Here is a 15,715-nt window from a genome sequence, read left to right on the forward strand (position 1 = left end):
ATTAAATCAACTTAACTTACAGAGATTCTGGTACACAGATACTGCAGACTGTGATTAGATGTAGTATCAGCTACAAAACATTGTCAGTGTTTTATACCATGCTTTCGGTACACATAACATTGCATCCAGAGGGTGGTGCTCAATGGCTGGAAGTCCAGAGGGAGAGCAGTGACAAGTGGTGTCCCTCAGGGGTCTCTACTGGTACCTGTGCTCTTTAATATTTTTACAGACAGTGGGCTCGAGTGCACCATCATGAAGTTTGCAGAAGACACCAAAGCTCTGTGGTGTTGTCAATACAGCAGAGGGACAGGATGGCATCCGGAGGGACCTGGACAGGCTGGAGAGGTGCCCAGCTGAACCTCAAGAGGTTCTACAAGTGCAAGTGCAGGGTTCTGGACTGGAACAATCCTCACTGTCAATACAGACTGGGGGATGAGGTAATAGAAAGCAGCCCTGTGGAAAAGGACTTGGGGTGCTAATAGATGAGAAGCTGGACATGAGCAGGCAGTGTGAGCTTGCAGCACAGAAGGCAAATCACAGCCTGGGCTGCATCAAAAGATGCATTGCCAGCAGATCCAGAGAGGTGATTCTGCCACTTTGCTTTGCTCTGGTGAGACCTCACCTGGACTACTGTGTACAGGTGTGGAGCCCTCAATATAGGAAGGACATGGACCTGATGGAGCGGATCTAGAGGAGAGCCACAAAAATGATCAGGGGGTTGGAACAGCTCTGCTATGAGGACAGGTTGAGGGAGCTGGGGGTGTTAGTCTGGAGAAGAGGAGGCTCCAGGGAAACCTAATAGCAGCCTGCCAGTACCTTAAGGGGCTTCCATGAAGGATGGAGAGAGACTGTTTACAAAGGCCTGCAGTGACAGGACAAGGGGCAATGGCTTCAAACTAGAGAAGGGCAGATTTAGATTGGATGTTAGAAAGAAGTTCTTCACTATGAGGGTCATGGAACACTGGAACAGGTTGCCCAGAGAGGTGGTTGAGGCTTCTTCCCTGGAGATATTCAAGGTGAGGCTGGATGAGCCCCTGGGCAGCCTGATCTAGCTGGGAATGTCCCTGACGATCTTTGGAAGTCCCTTCTTGCCTGGACCATTCTATGATTCTGGATGTCCTTAGCTTTAAAAAATGCCAGCAAGCTAACAGCAATGGTATCTGGGAAACATTCATCTTTCATGAAATAACAGGCAAGGTAAAGACTCAAAATAAATAGCATCAAATAAACACATGAGCTTGTATGCAATTCCTCTTTGGGCTAAAAGTGACTAGTGTGAAAGATTTTGTTTATGTAAGGCTTTAGTTCAGCCAACACAGAAATAGCTTACCGGGTTTTGTTCATCAAGTCTGCTCCACGTGCTTTGTAATAATCTAAATTTTGTTGGAATTGGTGAGTCACTGGTCTTGGATTTCTCTGAAAAAAAACCCCAAGAAAAAAATAATTTAAAATTAATATCTTATTGGAATTCTCTGAGCTGTTTAAAGCAGAGACAGGAAGCATGCACATTAATGAAGTTTAGAAAGGTACCAGCTTAAGGAATCATTTGTTTTCCCAGGATCCTGCCTTCTCAAGGCAATAATGCCAGTTACATAAAAGTGAAGTCTTAAAATATTACCAAGTGTTAGCAGTGAGTCCACCTTGCGCTCGCAGGAACCGGCGCTCTTCCACACAGCGCTGAGGCTGGCAGCTCTAGTGGGAACATCGCCAACAGAATCACACTCGGACAAGTTCAGATACTGGTCTGATTTCTTGCTTTAGCTCAGGGACAGAATTTTACCACCTCTGATCTACAGGAAATGGTTAACAGTAAGGAGAAACCACAGCAAACGTTTTGACCCAAGCTGGGAGGGTTGGCTGATAGGCCTGAAGGTAGTGTGGCCGTTCAGCGAGACCTGGACAGACTGAGAGCTGGGCACAGAGGAACCTAAGGAGGTTCCACAAGGATGAGTGCAGGGTCCTGCATCTGGGAAGGAAGATTAAACTGCACCAGTAGAGGTTAGGAGGTGATCTTCTGGAGAGCAGCCCTGTGGAGAAGGACCTGGGAGAACTGGTGGATAACAAGTTCTGCATGGGACAGCAATGTGCCCTTGTGGCCAAGAGGGCCAATGGGATCCTGGGGTGCATGAAGAGGAGTGTGTCCAGCAGATCCAGGGAGGTTCTCCTCCCCCTCTACTCTGCCCTAGTGGGACCACACCTGGAATATTGCATCCAGTTCAATATTGCTCCCCAGTTCAAGAGGGACAAGGATCTACTCAAGAGAGTCCAACAGAGGGCTACTACGATGATTAAGGGACTGGACCACTGCCCTGTGAGGAGAGGCTGAGAGACCTGGGGCTGCTTAGTCTGAAGAAGAGAAGACTGAAAGGGGATTTAATCAATGTTTCTAAATACCTGAGGGCTGGGTGTCAAGAGGGAGGGGACAGGCTCTGCTCAGTTGCACCCTAGGACAGGACAAGGGGCAATGGATAGAAACTACAGCACAGAAGGTTCCACCTCAACATGAGGAGGAACTTTTGTACTGTGAGGGTCATGGAGCACTGGAATAGGCTTCCCAGAATGGTAGTGAAGTCTCATTCTCTGGAGACTTTCAAGACCCATCTGGATGTGTTCCTGTGTGACCTGCACAAGATTCTATGATCCTGCTCTGGCAGGGAGTTGGACTCGATGCTTTTTGGAGGTCCCTTCTGTGGTGGGTTGAAACTAGCACACCTTCCAAACCCTAACATTCTGTGATCCTGCGAACCGAATGCATCACTAGCACTGCCTCGGGGAAGAAGTCAATGTAGCCACAGCTTGAACACCGCCACTAGATGGCACTTGGAGACTTTTTTATCTCTCCGGATTTCACCCTGCTCAAAGAGAGGCCACGAATAAAGACCTGTTCCCTTACAATAAAATGTAGATGATTCATACTGAAACCAGAAGCCACTTGTTAGTCTCCACTTCCACCACAGTGAAACTATTTCGCTGCCTTCAGTGCTCTCAAACCACCCTTTTTGGATTTAATAATTCACTGAGCATTGGTCGAGTGTGGATCACGGTATATGCATGCAGTGTCTTGATGAAAGAAATGCATTATGAAGGGCATTATTTAGAGTAATTTGAAGGTAAAGAAGCCTTAAGAAAAAACAAAATCTATAAAAAAAAGAGAAATGGATTAAAGTAAATAATTTCCTTGTATTCTGATCTGCCTTCTTAAGTCCTGTTAGTAGTAAATACAGTTCTAAGGAACTACACCATGACCTTTCCAAAAGAGTAAGTCATAGATAAAGGAGCATATTGTATTTTCCATGGAGTCAGTCTTCAGCTCTTTTAGTGTCATGTTGTATTTTTGCCCTCTAGATGATATTATGGACTGGAGTATCCATAGTCTTAGCCTCTCACATAACTGCAGATAAGTCTCCTTCCTTGGAAACTTTCTTTTTGGAGGAGGTTAAGGAGTTTGTTTTAAGGACCCAAATATTGTATGTTCAGAATAGAGGGAAGCAGATTTAAAGAGGTGGTAGACATGAAAAGCTATTCTACATCTGACTAGATTAGTGGACAGGGGAAGGACAATGTATGTCTTCTATCTGGATTTCTGCAAGGCTTTGACACTGTCTCCCACAACATTCTTCTCTCTAAACTGGAGAGATAAGGATTTGATGGGTGGGCTGTCTCATGGATAAGGAATTGGCTGGATGGTCACATCCAGAGGGTTGTGGTCAATGGCTCGATGTCCAGATGGAGACGGGTGACGAGTGGTGTCCCTCGGGGATCTGTACTGGGACCAGTGCTGTTTAATATCTTCACCAATGATACAGACAGAGGGATTGAATGCACTCTCAGCAAGCTTGCAGAGGACACCAAGCTGAGTGGTGCTGTCAATATGCCAGAGTGATAGGATGTCATCCAGAGGAACCTGAACAAGCTGGAGAAGTGAGCCCAGGGAAAACTCATAAGGATCATTAAGGCCAAGTGCAAGGCCCTGAACCTGCACTGGGACAATCTGTGTTATCAATACAGGCTAGGGGGATGATGTGGTATGGTAACACTGCAGAAAAGGACTTGGGTACTGGCAGACAAAAAAGGTGACCATGAGCCAACAATGTACACTTGCAGCCTAGTAGGCCAGATGCATCCTGTGCTGCATCAAAGGAAGTGTGGCCAGAAGATCAAGAGAGATGATTCTGCCCCTCTACCCTGCTCTGGGAAGACCTCACTTGGAGTATTGTGTCCAGCTCTGGGGGCCTCAATACAACAAAGACATGGACCTGATGGAGTAGGTCCAGATGAGCACCACTAAAATGATCAGAGGGCTGAAACACCTCTCCTACGAGGACAAGATGAGAGAGTTGGGGTTGTTCAGCTGGGAGAAGGCTCTGGGGAGACCAGATAGCAGCTTTCCAGAACCTGAAGGGGGCCTGCAAGAAAGCTGGGGAGGGGCTATTTACAAAGGCCTGCAGTGACAGGACAAGGGGCGATGGCTTTAAATTAGAGAAGCACAGATTTAGATTGGATGTTAGCAAAAAATTCTTTACTATGAGGGTGCTGGAACAGGTTGCCCAGGGAGGTGATGGAGGCCCCATCCCTGGACACATTCAAGGTCAGGATTGATGCAGCTCTGAGCAACCTGATCTAGTTGGGATGTCCATGCTTACTGCGAGGGGGTTGGTCTAGATGACCTTTAAAGGTGTCTTCCAACCCAAAGCATTCTGTGACTTCTGGGGACAAAATTAAGGCTGGGAATTTCCAGATCATTTCCTGCAGTCAGACTTAATCGTGTATGAAATGTCTCATTTTTTTTCCTCAGAACACATCAAACATTTAAAAAATATATATCCTGTTTGTAATAGTAATTAAAAAAGAAAAAAAAAAGAAAGAAACAACTAAAAGCTATTAGACAGGCATTAAAAAAAAATAAGAAGAAAATCCTCATCTAACCTACCAGCCACATTGTAATGGCCGCTCTACATTTTTCTTCTCCTGTTACCAAAACAATATTTGCATAACTCTATCCCATTCATATGGTATGTAAGTCAGTTCTCATCAACTGACAGCAATAACAATGAATCAGCTTTAGTTACTATTGCTGTAGTTTGGTAATTCAATGCATTTCTATGATAATCAAATCCAAACTGACGTGATGAGGATAACTGATGGTTCTGCAACTACTACGTGAGCAATCGAACACTGAAACTTTTCTCCCATAAATTAAATACCTTTTCCCCAAATAAATGAAGCAACTTTTTCCTTTACATGTCGTGGTGACCATTTCAACAAGGTGGAAGAGCAAGAGAAGGTTAACACAAGAGGCACTCCTAAGTCGTACGGCAGACCTTTGAAAGAGTCATGTCAGCACATGCTAGTGAGATTTGCAATTTGTTTCCCATAACTCAGTGTATATTTTACACTTAGCAAAAATTGTCACCACCCAAAGAATTGTAAAAAAAAAAACACCAAAACCAAAAAAGAAAACAAAAAAGATTATTACACAGTGTTTCTAAAATTAAAAAAAAAGGAAAAGATCACGTGGAGCAGTATCTCCAAACACATTTATGCAGCAATGTGGTGGGCTGAAGTTTCCCAGTCACATTAACTAAGCACGACTGACTCAGTTGGAAGGAAATGGAAGCTGTATTTGCAGGCAAAACCTACACTCCACAATGGAATGCAATGAATAGGCACAAAAAATACATAGTGTTTACAATATTATACAGATGTTTACAGATAGGAAATAACATGGAGAACCCCCTGACACCTCTCTGGTTTCCCAGAGATCAGGGAAGCTGCTCCACTGCTCCCCCCCTCCCAGACCTCCTCCCCTTTCCCTTTGTACCAAAGAGAAAAAAAGGGAAGGAATGTTAGAAAGAGAAGCAGTGTTAATGTTCTTATCTTTTCTCAAGACCAGCCAGAAGGGGTTATTATCTCCCCGAGCGAAGCAGAACAGCTAAGACCACAGGAGAAAAGAAAAGGAATGGGAATGGAAATGAAATGTGAAAGGTGTTATAGAATCATAAAATCACAGAATCAATAAGGTTGGAAGAGACCTCAAAGATCATCAAGTCCAATGGTACAACTGCTTCCATCCAATGTATTTGTTTAGACAAATCTTTTGTTTTCCCTTTTACACCCAATAGTGAATTATTTATGTTTTTCTACTTTTCTGCTTGAAATCTGCAGCTAAATTTTAAAGGCATAGCCTAAAACTGCCACAAGCAATTACAGGCTCACAGGATGTCAGGGGTTGGAAGAGACCTCCAGAGATCATAGAGTCCAACTCCCCTGCCAGAGCAAGACCACACAACCATAGAATCTAGTGCAGGTCACGCAGGAATGCATCCAAATGGGTCTTGAAAGTCTCCAGAGAAGGAGACTCCACAACTTCTCTGGGCAGCCTGTTCCAGTGTTCTGTGACGCTCACAGCACAAAAGTTCCTCCTCATGTTGAGGTGGAACCTTCTGTGCTGTAGTTTCTATCCATTGCCCCTTGTCCTATCCCAGGGTGCAAGTGAGCAGAGCCTGTCCCCTCCCTCTTGACACCCAGCCCTCAAGATATTTAGAAATAATGATTAAATCCCCTCTCAGCCTTCTCTTCTGACTAAACAGCCCCAGGTCTCTCAGCCTCTCCTCACAGGGCAGTAGTCCAGTCCCTTAATCATCGTAGTAGCCCTCTGTTGGACTCTCTTGAGTAGATCCTTGTCCCTCTAGAACTAGAGAGCCCAGAACTGGATGCAATCTTCCAGGTGTGGCCTCACCAGGGCAGAGTAGAGGGGGAGGAGAACCTCCCTGGATCTGCTGGACACACTCTTCTGAATGCACCCCAGGATCCCATTGGCCTTCTTGGTGATCTCCAGAAGATTACCTCCTAGCCTGTAGTGGTGCAGTTTATTCTTCCTTCCCAGATGCAGGACTCTGCACTTCTCCTTGTTGAACCTCATTAGGTTCCTCTTTGCAGTTTACGACTGATCTACTATCTAAGCACTCAAAGCCATTAATAGGAACAGTGATCTAACTTGAACGTATGAACGAAGCTCAAGCATTACTTCCAGAGGGCCCTACGTAAGTCCCTATGAGGTTTAAGGTATCAGAGTAAGACACAAAGGACTATCAACTGGCAGGAAAAAAATCACTAGAAAAAAGCAGTTGAAAACAAAATCAGAAATGCAAGACAGTAAATATCAAGGGTTACTGCTGCAGTTCCTTTTGTGGAGCTACAGAGAGATCTTTCTGGAGAATTGTTTTAAGAAATCCACCCTGACATATGTTAGCTGTGAAGTATCATTACTGAAAGTTTAAATACTTCTGAAGACTGAAATTCAGAGAGCAAAAAATGTGCTATTATTAAGATCTTGATCTTTACATAACTCTGACTGCCCTTTAAGTTTTATATCCTTTGTAGCCATTTTAGTAAGTTAAATATAATAAGCAGAAAACCTACACAATTACAGTGCCTCTTCCTTACAAATGTTAAACCCCCATCTCTCAGCATCCAGTCTGAGCTGTCCCCTATACGATGTTCCTGAAGAGGAAACAAATCTATTTACAGAAAAACACAGAATCACAGAATCACCAAGGTTGGAAAAGACCTCAAAGGTCATCAAGTCCAACCTGTCACCACAGACCTCATGACTAAACCATGGCACCAAGTGCCACGTCCAATCCCCTCTTGAACACCTCCAGGGACGGTGACTCCACCACCTCCCCGGGCAGCATATTCCAATGGCTAACAACTCTCTCTGTGAAGAACTTTCTTCTCACCATGAGCCTAAACCTCCCCTGGTGCAGCTTGAGACTGTGTCCTCTTGTTCTGGTGCTGGTTGCCTGGGAGAAGAGCCCAACCCCCTCCTGGCTACAACCTCCCTTCAGGGAGTTGCAGAGAGCAAGGTCTCCCCTGAGCCTCCTCCAGGCTAAACAATCCCAGCTCCCTCTTTGGAGACATACAACAGCTGGACATTGTCCTGGGCAGTTGTTTTGAGAGGCCCTGCTTGTGCAGGGGGTTGGACCAAATGACTTTCAGAGGTCCCATTCCACTGTGATTCTTTGAAATCTAAGAATAACATAGCAATGATACAGAAATTAAGAATGTTTGCAACGAAGCTTTTCCTGAAAGATGATCTCAGATTATATGAAATTATGTTTTTCAAAAATACTCTCAGGACTCAGGAGCTCTTTCTCTGAAGCTCTGCCAAAACAACATGCTTTGGTGGAAACATTCAAGTTGGCCTGCCAAGGCCTACAGCCCATCAACAGAAAAGGGGTGCCTGTAGGGTCATCTTCCTCCTGCCTGGCTGAACACTACTACTGTTTGCCAGCAAGGTACCACCGGGGCATCCTAACCCAGAACAAAGTCCTTCAAGAGTCATAGGATCATATAATTATTTTGTTTGGAAAAGACTTTTAAGATCATGGAGTCCAACCATTCATAGAATTCTTAGGGTTAGAAGGGACCTCAAGGACCATCTTGTTCCACCCCCCATGCCATGGGCAGGGACCCCTCACACTACATCAGGTTGCCCCCAGCCACATTTCCTATAACAAAATCTGAAGGTTCAGAATGAGACACAACAGTCAAAAGAAAAACATAATAAAATTCAGTATGTATGGTGAAAAATGAGACTTATTTTAGTGAACATGCTACTGCCTCAGTGCCAAGGGAAAAGCACTCGTCATCAGAGAGATGAATTGCTCAGCTGTTTATACGCAAAAATGCTCTGGGGGAATTTCTCAAGGCCCAAACCACATAGCATTGCAGGGTTACACAAACATATGTTGCAGGTGTTTTAGGGTAGACAGGTGGGAAAACCTTAGGTAGTGAAAAAGACTCTGTTTAATAGATGGCATCTGAAACTAGATAACTTAAATGCAACAGAGGAAAAACAAACAGAACAGCAGCAGTAAATTATATGTACACACAGCAATAGGCTCACCAAAATAATCTTCTCACTAGTGCCAAATGGGATTTTCTTAAAACTAGCTTGTTCCAATATATTAAGCAATATTTTTCTGAAGTAATATTTTTTAATCCTAAACCAAAGAACAGACTGAATTAACCACATATAGAAACACAAAAAGGGGGAAGATAATGATGCAGTGGGTTTTTGTTTATTTAAGAGAGTTGGGGCTGTTAGGTCTGGAGAAGGCTCTGAGGAGACCTTATTGTGGCCTTCCAGTATTTGAAGGGGGACTACAAGAAAGCTGGGGAGGGACTTTCTAGGGTGTCAGGTAGTGATAGGACTGGGGGGAATGGAGAAAAAATAGAAATGTGTAGATTCAGATTGGATATTAGGAAGAAGTTCTTCCCCACTGGAACAGGTTGCCCAGGGAGGTGGTAGAAGCCTCATCCCTGGAGGTTTTTAAGGCCAGGCTGGATGTGGCTCTGAGCAATCTGATGTAGTGTGAGGTGTCCCTGCCCATGGCAGGGGGTTATGGAACTAGATGATCCTTGAGGTCCCTTCCAACTCTATGATTCTGGGATTCTATGATTTTTAAGGAGTCAGTCTGCTCCTTTCTCCTCTCTTTAGCTGGCAGGGCAATATTGTATTTTTTCATAATTCTTGTACACCCTAAAAGATTTTTTTATTAAAATGCTATTTTTTCCCTTTCATTTGTTTCTAATGGAAGTTGGAGTAACCTATAGTCTGTAATGACTGGGAGGTCAGCAAAGGTTTCCCTTTTCCTTCTAGATCACCTACCCTTATTTCTTCAATAAATTTGACACATGGCAAAAAAAAAAAAAATGGAGTGGGAAAAAGATGAGGATATGGAATACAGCTGAGATGTGGATATGGAATCCAGTTTGTTCAGTTCAGCAGCAGTTTTTCTATTAGGCACTAATAGTATGAAGTGCATATTTATGTTTATGCAGCAGCCTAGCTGCACAGGAGATCTGTGCTACTGCTGCAGGCAAAGGGACACCACAATCTTCACAGTGGGGAAAAATGCTTTCTGTTCATGTATTTCAGAAAGATGCTATAGGTCTCAATCACAGAACTAACTATTTGCAGTGCAATAACAGCATGAAAAATTGTTGCATTTAATAATTCCTGAAGAAAATTAGGGAGTGCTTTTTCACCCTGACCCAAGAAAAATTCTCAGAAAGAACTGAAAAGGAAAGACATTCAGTTAACTGCATCAAGTCAGGAAAAGACCTCTGAACAGTACATTGTCTCAATTTTTGTTTATGTAGGGCTATGAGGATGATTAGGGGACAGGAGCACCTGCCTTGTGAAGAGAGGCTGAGGGACCTGGTGCTTCTTAGGCTGGAAAAGAGAAGACTTAAGAGGGGATTTAATAAATGTTTATAAATATTTGAGGGCTGGGTGTCAGCAGGGAGGGGACAGGCTCTGCTCACTTGCTCCTTGTGATAGGACAAGAGGCAATGGAGAGAAACTACAGCACAGAAGGTTCCACCTTAACATGAGGAGGATCACAGAGCACTGGAACAGGCTGCCCAGAGAGGTTGTGGAGTCTCCTTCTCTGGAGACTTTCATGACCCATCTGGATGTGTTCCTCTGTGACCTGAGCTAGACTGTATGGTCCTGCTCCGGCAGGAGGGTTGGAGTCGATGATCTCTTTGGGTCCCTTCCAAACCCCGACATCCTGTGATCCTGTGAACCCTCCATTCCCCTGGCAACTGGAAATCTCAGATACCAGGAATGTATTTTAAACACTGTGCATTATCACCTGATGTTAACTTCACTCACACACATTGTCTCACACAGGCATTCCATGGCAAGAGATTAACATGTGAAAAAAAAAAAAGACAAGTAGAGTTTAAAAATATTTTGGTGACTTGAATGAAAGAAATTTCCAGCTGTGTACTTTGGCTTCTTGTCCCAGTCAACTGGAATGTTGGTTGTTTTTCCTTTCTTTCTTTCTTAATAGTTTTACAGCATATTGTGTTTTAGCAGGTAGCTCAAATCCTACCAAATTAGCTGTCCAGATAAAAAGACCCTGTCCTGCCAACATTCAAGTTCATAACCTGGGTAAAAACCTCATCTTCCATCAGCAAAATTGCTTAAGTACCTTTTAAATCTGCCTGTTAATTTTGTCACCTATTTTCCAGAGGACCCCTTGCCTTTAAGAAGTAAATTAACTAAATAGAGAGGTATAAATCTGACAGCGTTCAGCCCTACCCTGTGACAGATTTATGCTCTGGCATCTTGCAGCCCTGCATGGTTAGGAACAGGAGTTTTACAACATTGTGGAGGAAAGATCCAGGATTTTGAAGGGAACACACAGCAAGTCTTGCTTTAAATCCTGGAATGCTCCAAATTATGAGATTTAAAATATGACATCTTTATGTACAGAAAAGCTACCACATTATGGTTTTATTGGCACTCGTTTTGGACAACCTGCATAACTCACTGATGGCTTTGTGAGTAATGCAGTTATCTGAGGCTTAGACTGATAAACCCCTTGTACACAGACCTCATATACTGGGGAAAACCAAGAACATTTTAAGGTGCCATTTGGTTATTTCTGTTACGTGGAATGAAACATTAGTTTGTATTTCATGTCTAATGTGTTAGTTAAAAAAGGGTCCTAGGGGAATGAAAAAGGCTTTTTCTAAGAGCCCCATGCACAAGCACAGCAAAAGGAACATGATGTCCAAGTCTTTTCCTCTGAAATACAGAGAGAAGCTAACATCCCAGTGCTGCAGGACAATCAGCCACTCTCATTTTGGATTCCAATATTGAGGATACTGCAGAGACATTTTGATCACTACTGTTCCTTAAAAAGACATCTCCAAACCTAGATCTCCATAACAAGTTACAGCAAAGGATGAAATGCACCATTCCCATGGCTAGCTAGAAGGTATTTTGCTGTTTCAGAGAAGTGTTCCCCAATGCATATTTACTCATATAACTTTGTATACAACAAGACTACATTAATACTTACTATAAAATATGTCAAAACACTGGCAGTACATCTACATGGGTATCAGAAGACACTGAGCCTCCATTCCATCATAAAAGACTGGATATGATTCAGTAGCTAATATTTCACACATTATTGAAAAGTTATTAACCTGTTTTTATATAACACAGTGTGTGTTTTGCAAATTTCAGTCAAATAAATAAATTATGATGCAAAGAACTTTTGATTAGGTAGAATCAAAGTGCTTTAAGTGTTTTAAGTGCTTCCTTTTGATAAACTACCTTGCAAACTAGAAATGATTAATTGAATTGTCAGGTTGCATATAAGAGGAACCATAATCACCTCACTCTAACACTGTTAAATACATTTTATTAGTGTAATTTTATAAATAACATCATTAATCTTTAGGAGAGGGTCAGTAGCTTTAGATGAGTTTTTAAATAGAAGTAAACCAATCATTTGAAAGAAACAGCCCCAAGAAATTCACAGGCAATGAGTTGTATTGGTAGCGAAGGTAATTAAGAGCTTCAAGTGCCTCAGCTTCATGCTTTATCATCAAGTACAATTAGAACTGTTTTACTTTGCTACTAAGGATAGGAATTTGCTTAAAGAGAATGAACAGTTAAAAGTTTTGTCTTCCATAGAGAACTTCTTTCCTCTCTAAAGTTCTTGTTCTTAACATGACTGAATTTATGAACTCCCAGTGAATATTACCGGGAGCTCTGATAGAATAGAATAGAATAGAATAGAATAGAATAGAATAGAATAGAATAGAATAGAATAGAATAGAATAAACCAGGTTGGAAAAGACCCTTGAGATCATCCAGTCCAACCTATCACCCAACACCATCTAATCAACTAAACCACAGCAACATGCACTCCATCCAGTCTCTTCCTAAACACCTCCAGTGATGGTGACTCCACCACCTCCCTGGGCAGCACATTCCAATGGCCAATCTCTCTGTGAAGAATTTCTTCTTAACATCCAGCCTAAACCTCCCCTGGTGCAGCTTGAGACTGTGTCCTCTTGTTCTGGTGCTGGTTGCCTGGGAGAAGAGACCAACCCCGACCTGGCTACAACCTCCCTTCAGGTAGTTGTAGAGAGCAATAAGGTCTCCCCTGAGCCTCCTCTTCTCCAGGCCAAGCAACCCCAGCTCCTTCCCTCTTTCCAAATTCTCCCCAATCATCCCTTGGGCCTGAAGATGATGTTGCCAAAACTCATGCCTTCAGATTAATAGGGAAGACACCTTGACAAAAAGCATTAACATGAAATCTTTACAGAAGACTAAAGATGTGAATGCTTTCCTTGTGTTTGTTCTCATTGCCAGGAATGGACTGCAGCAGCATCTTGCTCGGTCCTACACAGAGCTGGGACAAGTCTTTGTATCTGCACCATGTTACCTGCACCACAATTTCTACTCCACTATTTAGGAGGGTTTATTTTGTTTTGTAGTACTCCCCACCAATTTCCTGTTCATTTAAGTGCAATGCCTGCTTGACTTTGATACAATATTTATGGGTTCTTAACCAAAAAACTGACCTCTGTATACAACACTGAAGAGAGAGCAATACTGGAAACAGCATCACTGGCAACCCAAGAAAACTAGTTTTCTCCTTCAACTGATGACTACACTATTACATATGATACTGAAGAATGAGAAGGACTTGGAAAGATGATGACTAATCAACTTATTTGCCAAGATCTTTTCCTGAAAATACTACTGCTGAGGGGGGATTTAATAAATAACAATTTAATAAATAATAAAGTAACTTCTATGCACTTCTGGTCCTTCTGAACATAAACATAGGTCTTATGGAAGAATGGGCTAGTAAAAGTGTGTATATGTCAAATGAGAAAACAAGGAAAGGGCTTTTTGTATATATCCAAAAGTATTTACTAAAGGTGTCTCTTAGTCTGGAGAAGAGACGACTGAGAGGGGATCTGATCAATATTTCTAAATCTCTGAGGGCTGGGGGTCAAGAGGGAGGGGACAGGCTCTGCTCAGTTGCACCCTGTGAGAGGACAAGGAGCAATGGAGAGAAACTCCAGCATAGAAGGTTCCACCTCAACATGAGGAGGAACTACTTCACTGTGAGGGTCACAGAGCACTGGACAAGGCTGCCCGGAGAGTTTGTGAAGTCTCCTTCTCTGGAGACTTTTAAGACCCATCTGCATGCATTCCTGTGTGACTTGTCCTAGATTCTATGGTCCTGCTCTGGCAGGGGGCTTGGACTCAATGATCTCCAGAGGTCCCTTCCAACCCCTAACATCGTGTGAGCCTGTGTGACGTACAGGATTCTTTGAAGAAGATGACAATTTTATGGCAGGTCAATTAAACGGTTAATGCATCAAAGAAAAATGCAATGAGCTTTGAGAGAGATGGGCAAGTTATTGTACCATGACCACTGACCACAAAGAGCTTTTAAAAAGAAGACTTAAAAATGCAGAGGTGCACTGGGAATGAAGGGTTTGAAACAAATGGAGAAAAATGAAGAGGATTTTTAATTCATGCTACACTTACTATTTTTATGTGGTACTATGGCAACATGGATATTCCAAGTAATTTATCATTAAACGCATATCTGCCTGTCATACCTTATTCTATTAATGAAATGCAATAACTCGGAATTTAAAGCCATAATTCTTAAAACAAAGCATGGCTTATCTCCTTGGAAAACAGAAGGTTCTGATTTTAAGAACATGGGCATAAACAAAGAACAAGTATCACGGCCTTTACAGGCAAAACACGTGCAATTCTTGTTTGTATATGGCCACACGAAAAAGCTTAGCACGCAGTTAAGAAAAAACACTGGTTTAGTGCATTTGCAAACGGGGAACTTGGATTATCAGAATGCTTGGATTGAAGGAATTGAATATGGTTATAAAACCAGAGGGCAGTCTGAAGATTCTGACATGGTTTGGTTCATAAAAAAATCTATCTCCATTGCATTAAACTCCAAAATCTTAACCTCTCAGCAATTGTGACACATAGATGTTCTCTGTGAGTCACTGCAAGTAAAGGCACGGAAATTTGTTTCTAATAATTCCTTTCCTCCCAGATGAAGAAACCTGTACTCAGCATTCCTAGAAAACCTTGTTTCCTTTCTCAGTCATGTCACCTGTCAAGGAAACTCTCCTTTCAAGTACAAGTGACCTTACTTGTACAAACCACCAGCTCAGACTGCATTATCCCAGTTTCCCGATACTTGCTTTGTGTGCACTCCAAGCCCTTAATGCAGTACTGCAAAAATCCTGAATTATTATTCACGTTCTTCATGATGGAAAAAAACCAAGGCAAATGTTTGTTAGAGCCTCCCCCTCCCCCTTGCTGGTATCCCTCTAACAAAATGGACTCTGAACCCCAGCAGTACCTCTGTGCTGTAGGTACAAATTAATGAGTTGCTAATGCCCAAAACACTGCCAAATCCCAACTTCTGATTGGCTGCAATCTGGTCATTAAAGAGAGGTAATTAATGCCAGATTGCACACAAAATGCTAACAAACAAACAAAACAACCCCAAACCTGCTTTTCTCCTGCCACAAACAGCAAAACAAACAATACTGACATAACGGCAGCTTTCAAAGGACAGTTGCAGCTCTGCAGCAGCACCTCAGTTAATGAGTGTAGAGAAAAGAATTTATCTGAAGGAGAAGAAAGTGAAACTCAACAGCCTTTCAGGCACATGAAACTAGCTTGGAGAAAACTCTGAGAAGGTGGCAGCTACTTAAGAGGAAAATTCAGCTGAAAATAAAGGTACAAAGAGTTCGGTTGGAAATTTCAGTAATGTGTTTTTCCCCTTGTCACTTATTGCTCAGATTGTGAGAAGCTGGAACGCAGATTTCTGTGACT

The 15,715-nt window shown here is 42.6% G+C and overlaps 1 protein-coding gene across 1 annotated transcript in view; it reads right to left on the reverse strand.

Annotated features, from left to right (window-relative positions):
• TBC1D5 (TBC1 domain family member 5) overlaps positions 1-15,715 on the reverse strand; it is a 329,215-nt gene that overhangs the window by 55,171 nt on the left and 258,329 nt on the right. Inside the window, exon 17 of the mRNA XM_054161226.1 lies at positions 1,331-1,416. Within this exon, the coding sequence (XP_054017201.1) occupies positions 1,331-1,416 (86 nt within the window). The remainder of the gene's footprint in view (positions 1-1,330; positions 1,417-15,715) is intronic.

This window comes from Dryobates pubescens, chromosome 4 (genome assembly GCF_014839835.1).
Source record: "Dryobates pubescens isolate bDryPub1 chromosome 4, bDryPub1.pri, whole genome shotgun sequence".
Taxonomy (NCBI): domain Eukaryota; kingdom Metazoa; phylum Chordata; class Aves; order Piciformes; family Picidae; genus Dryobates; species Dryobates pubescens.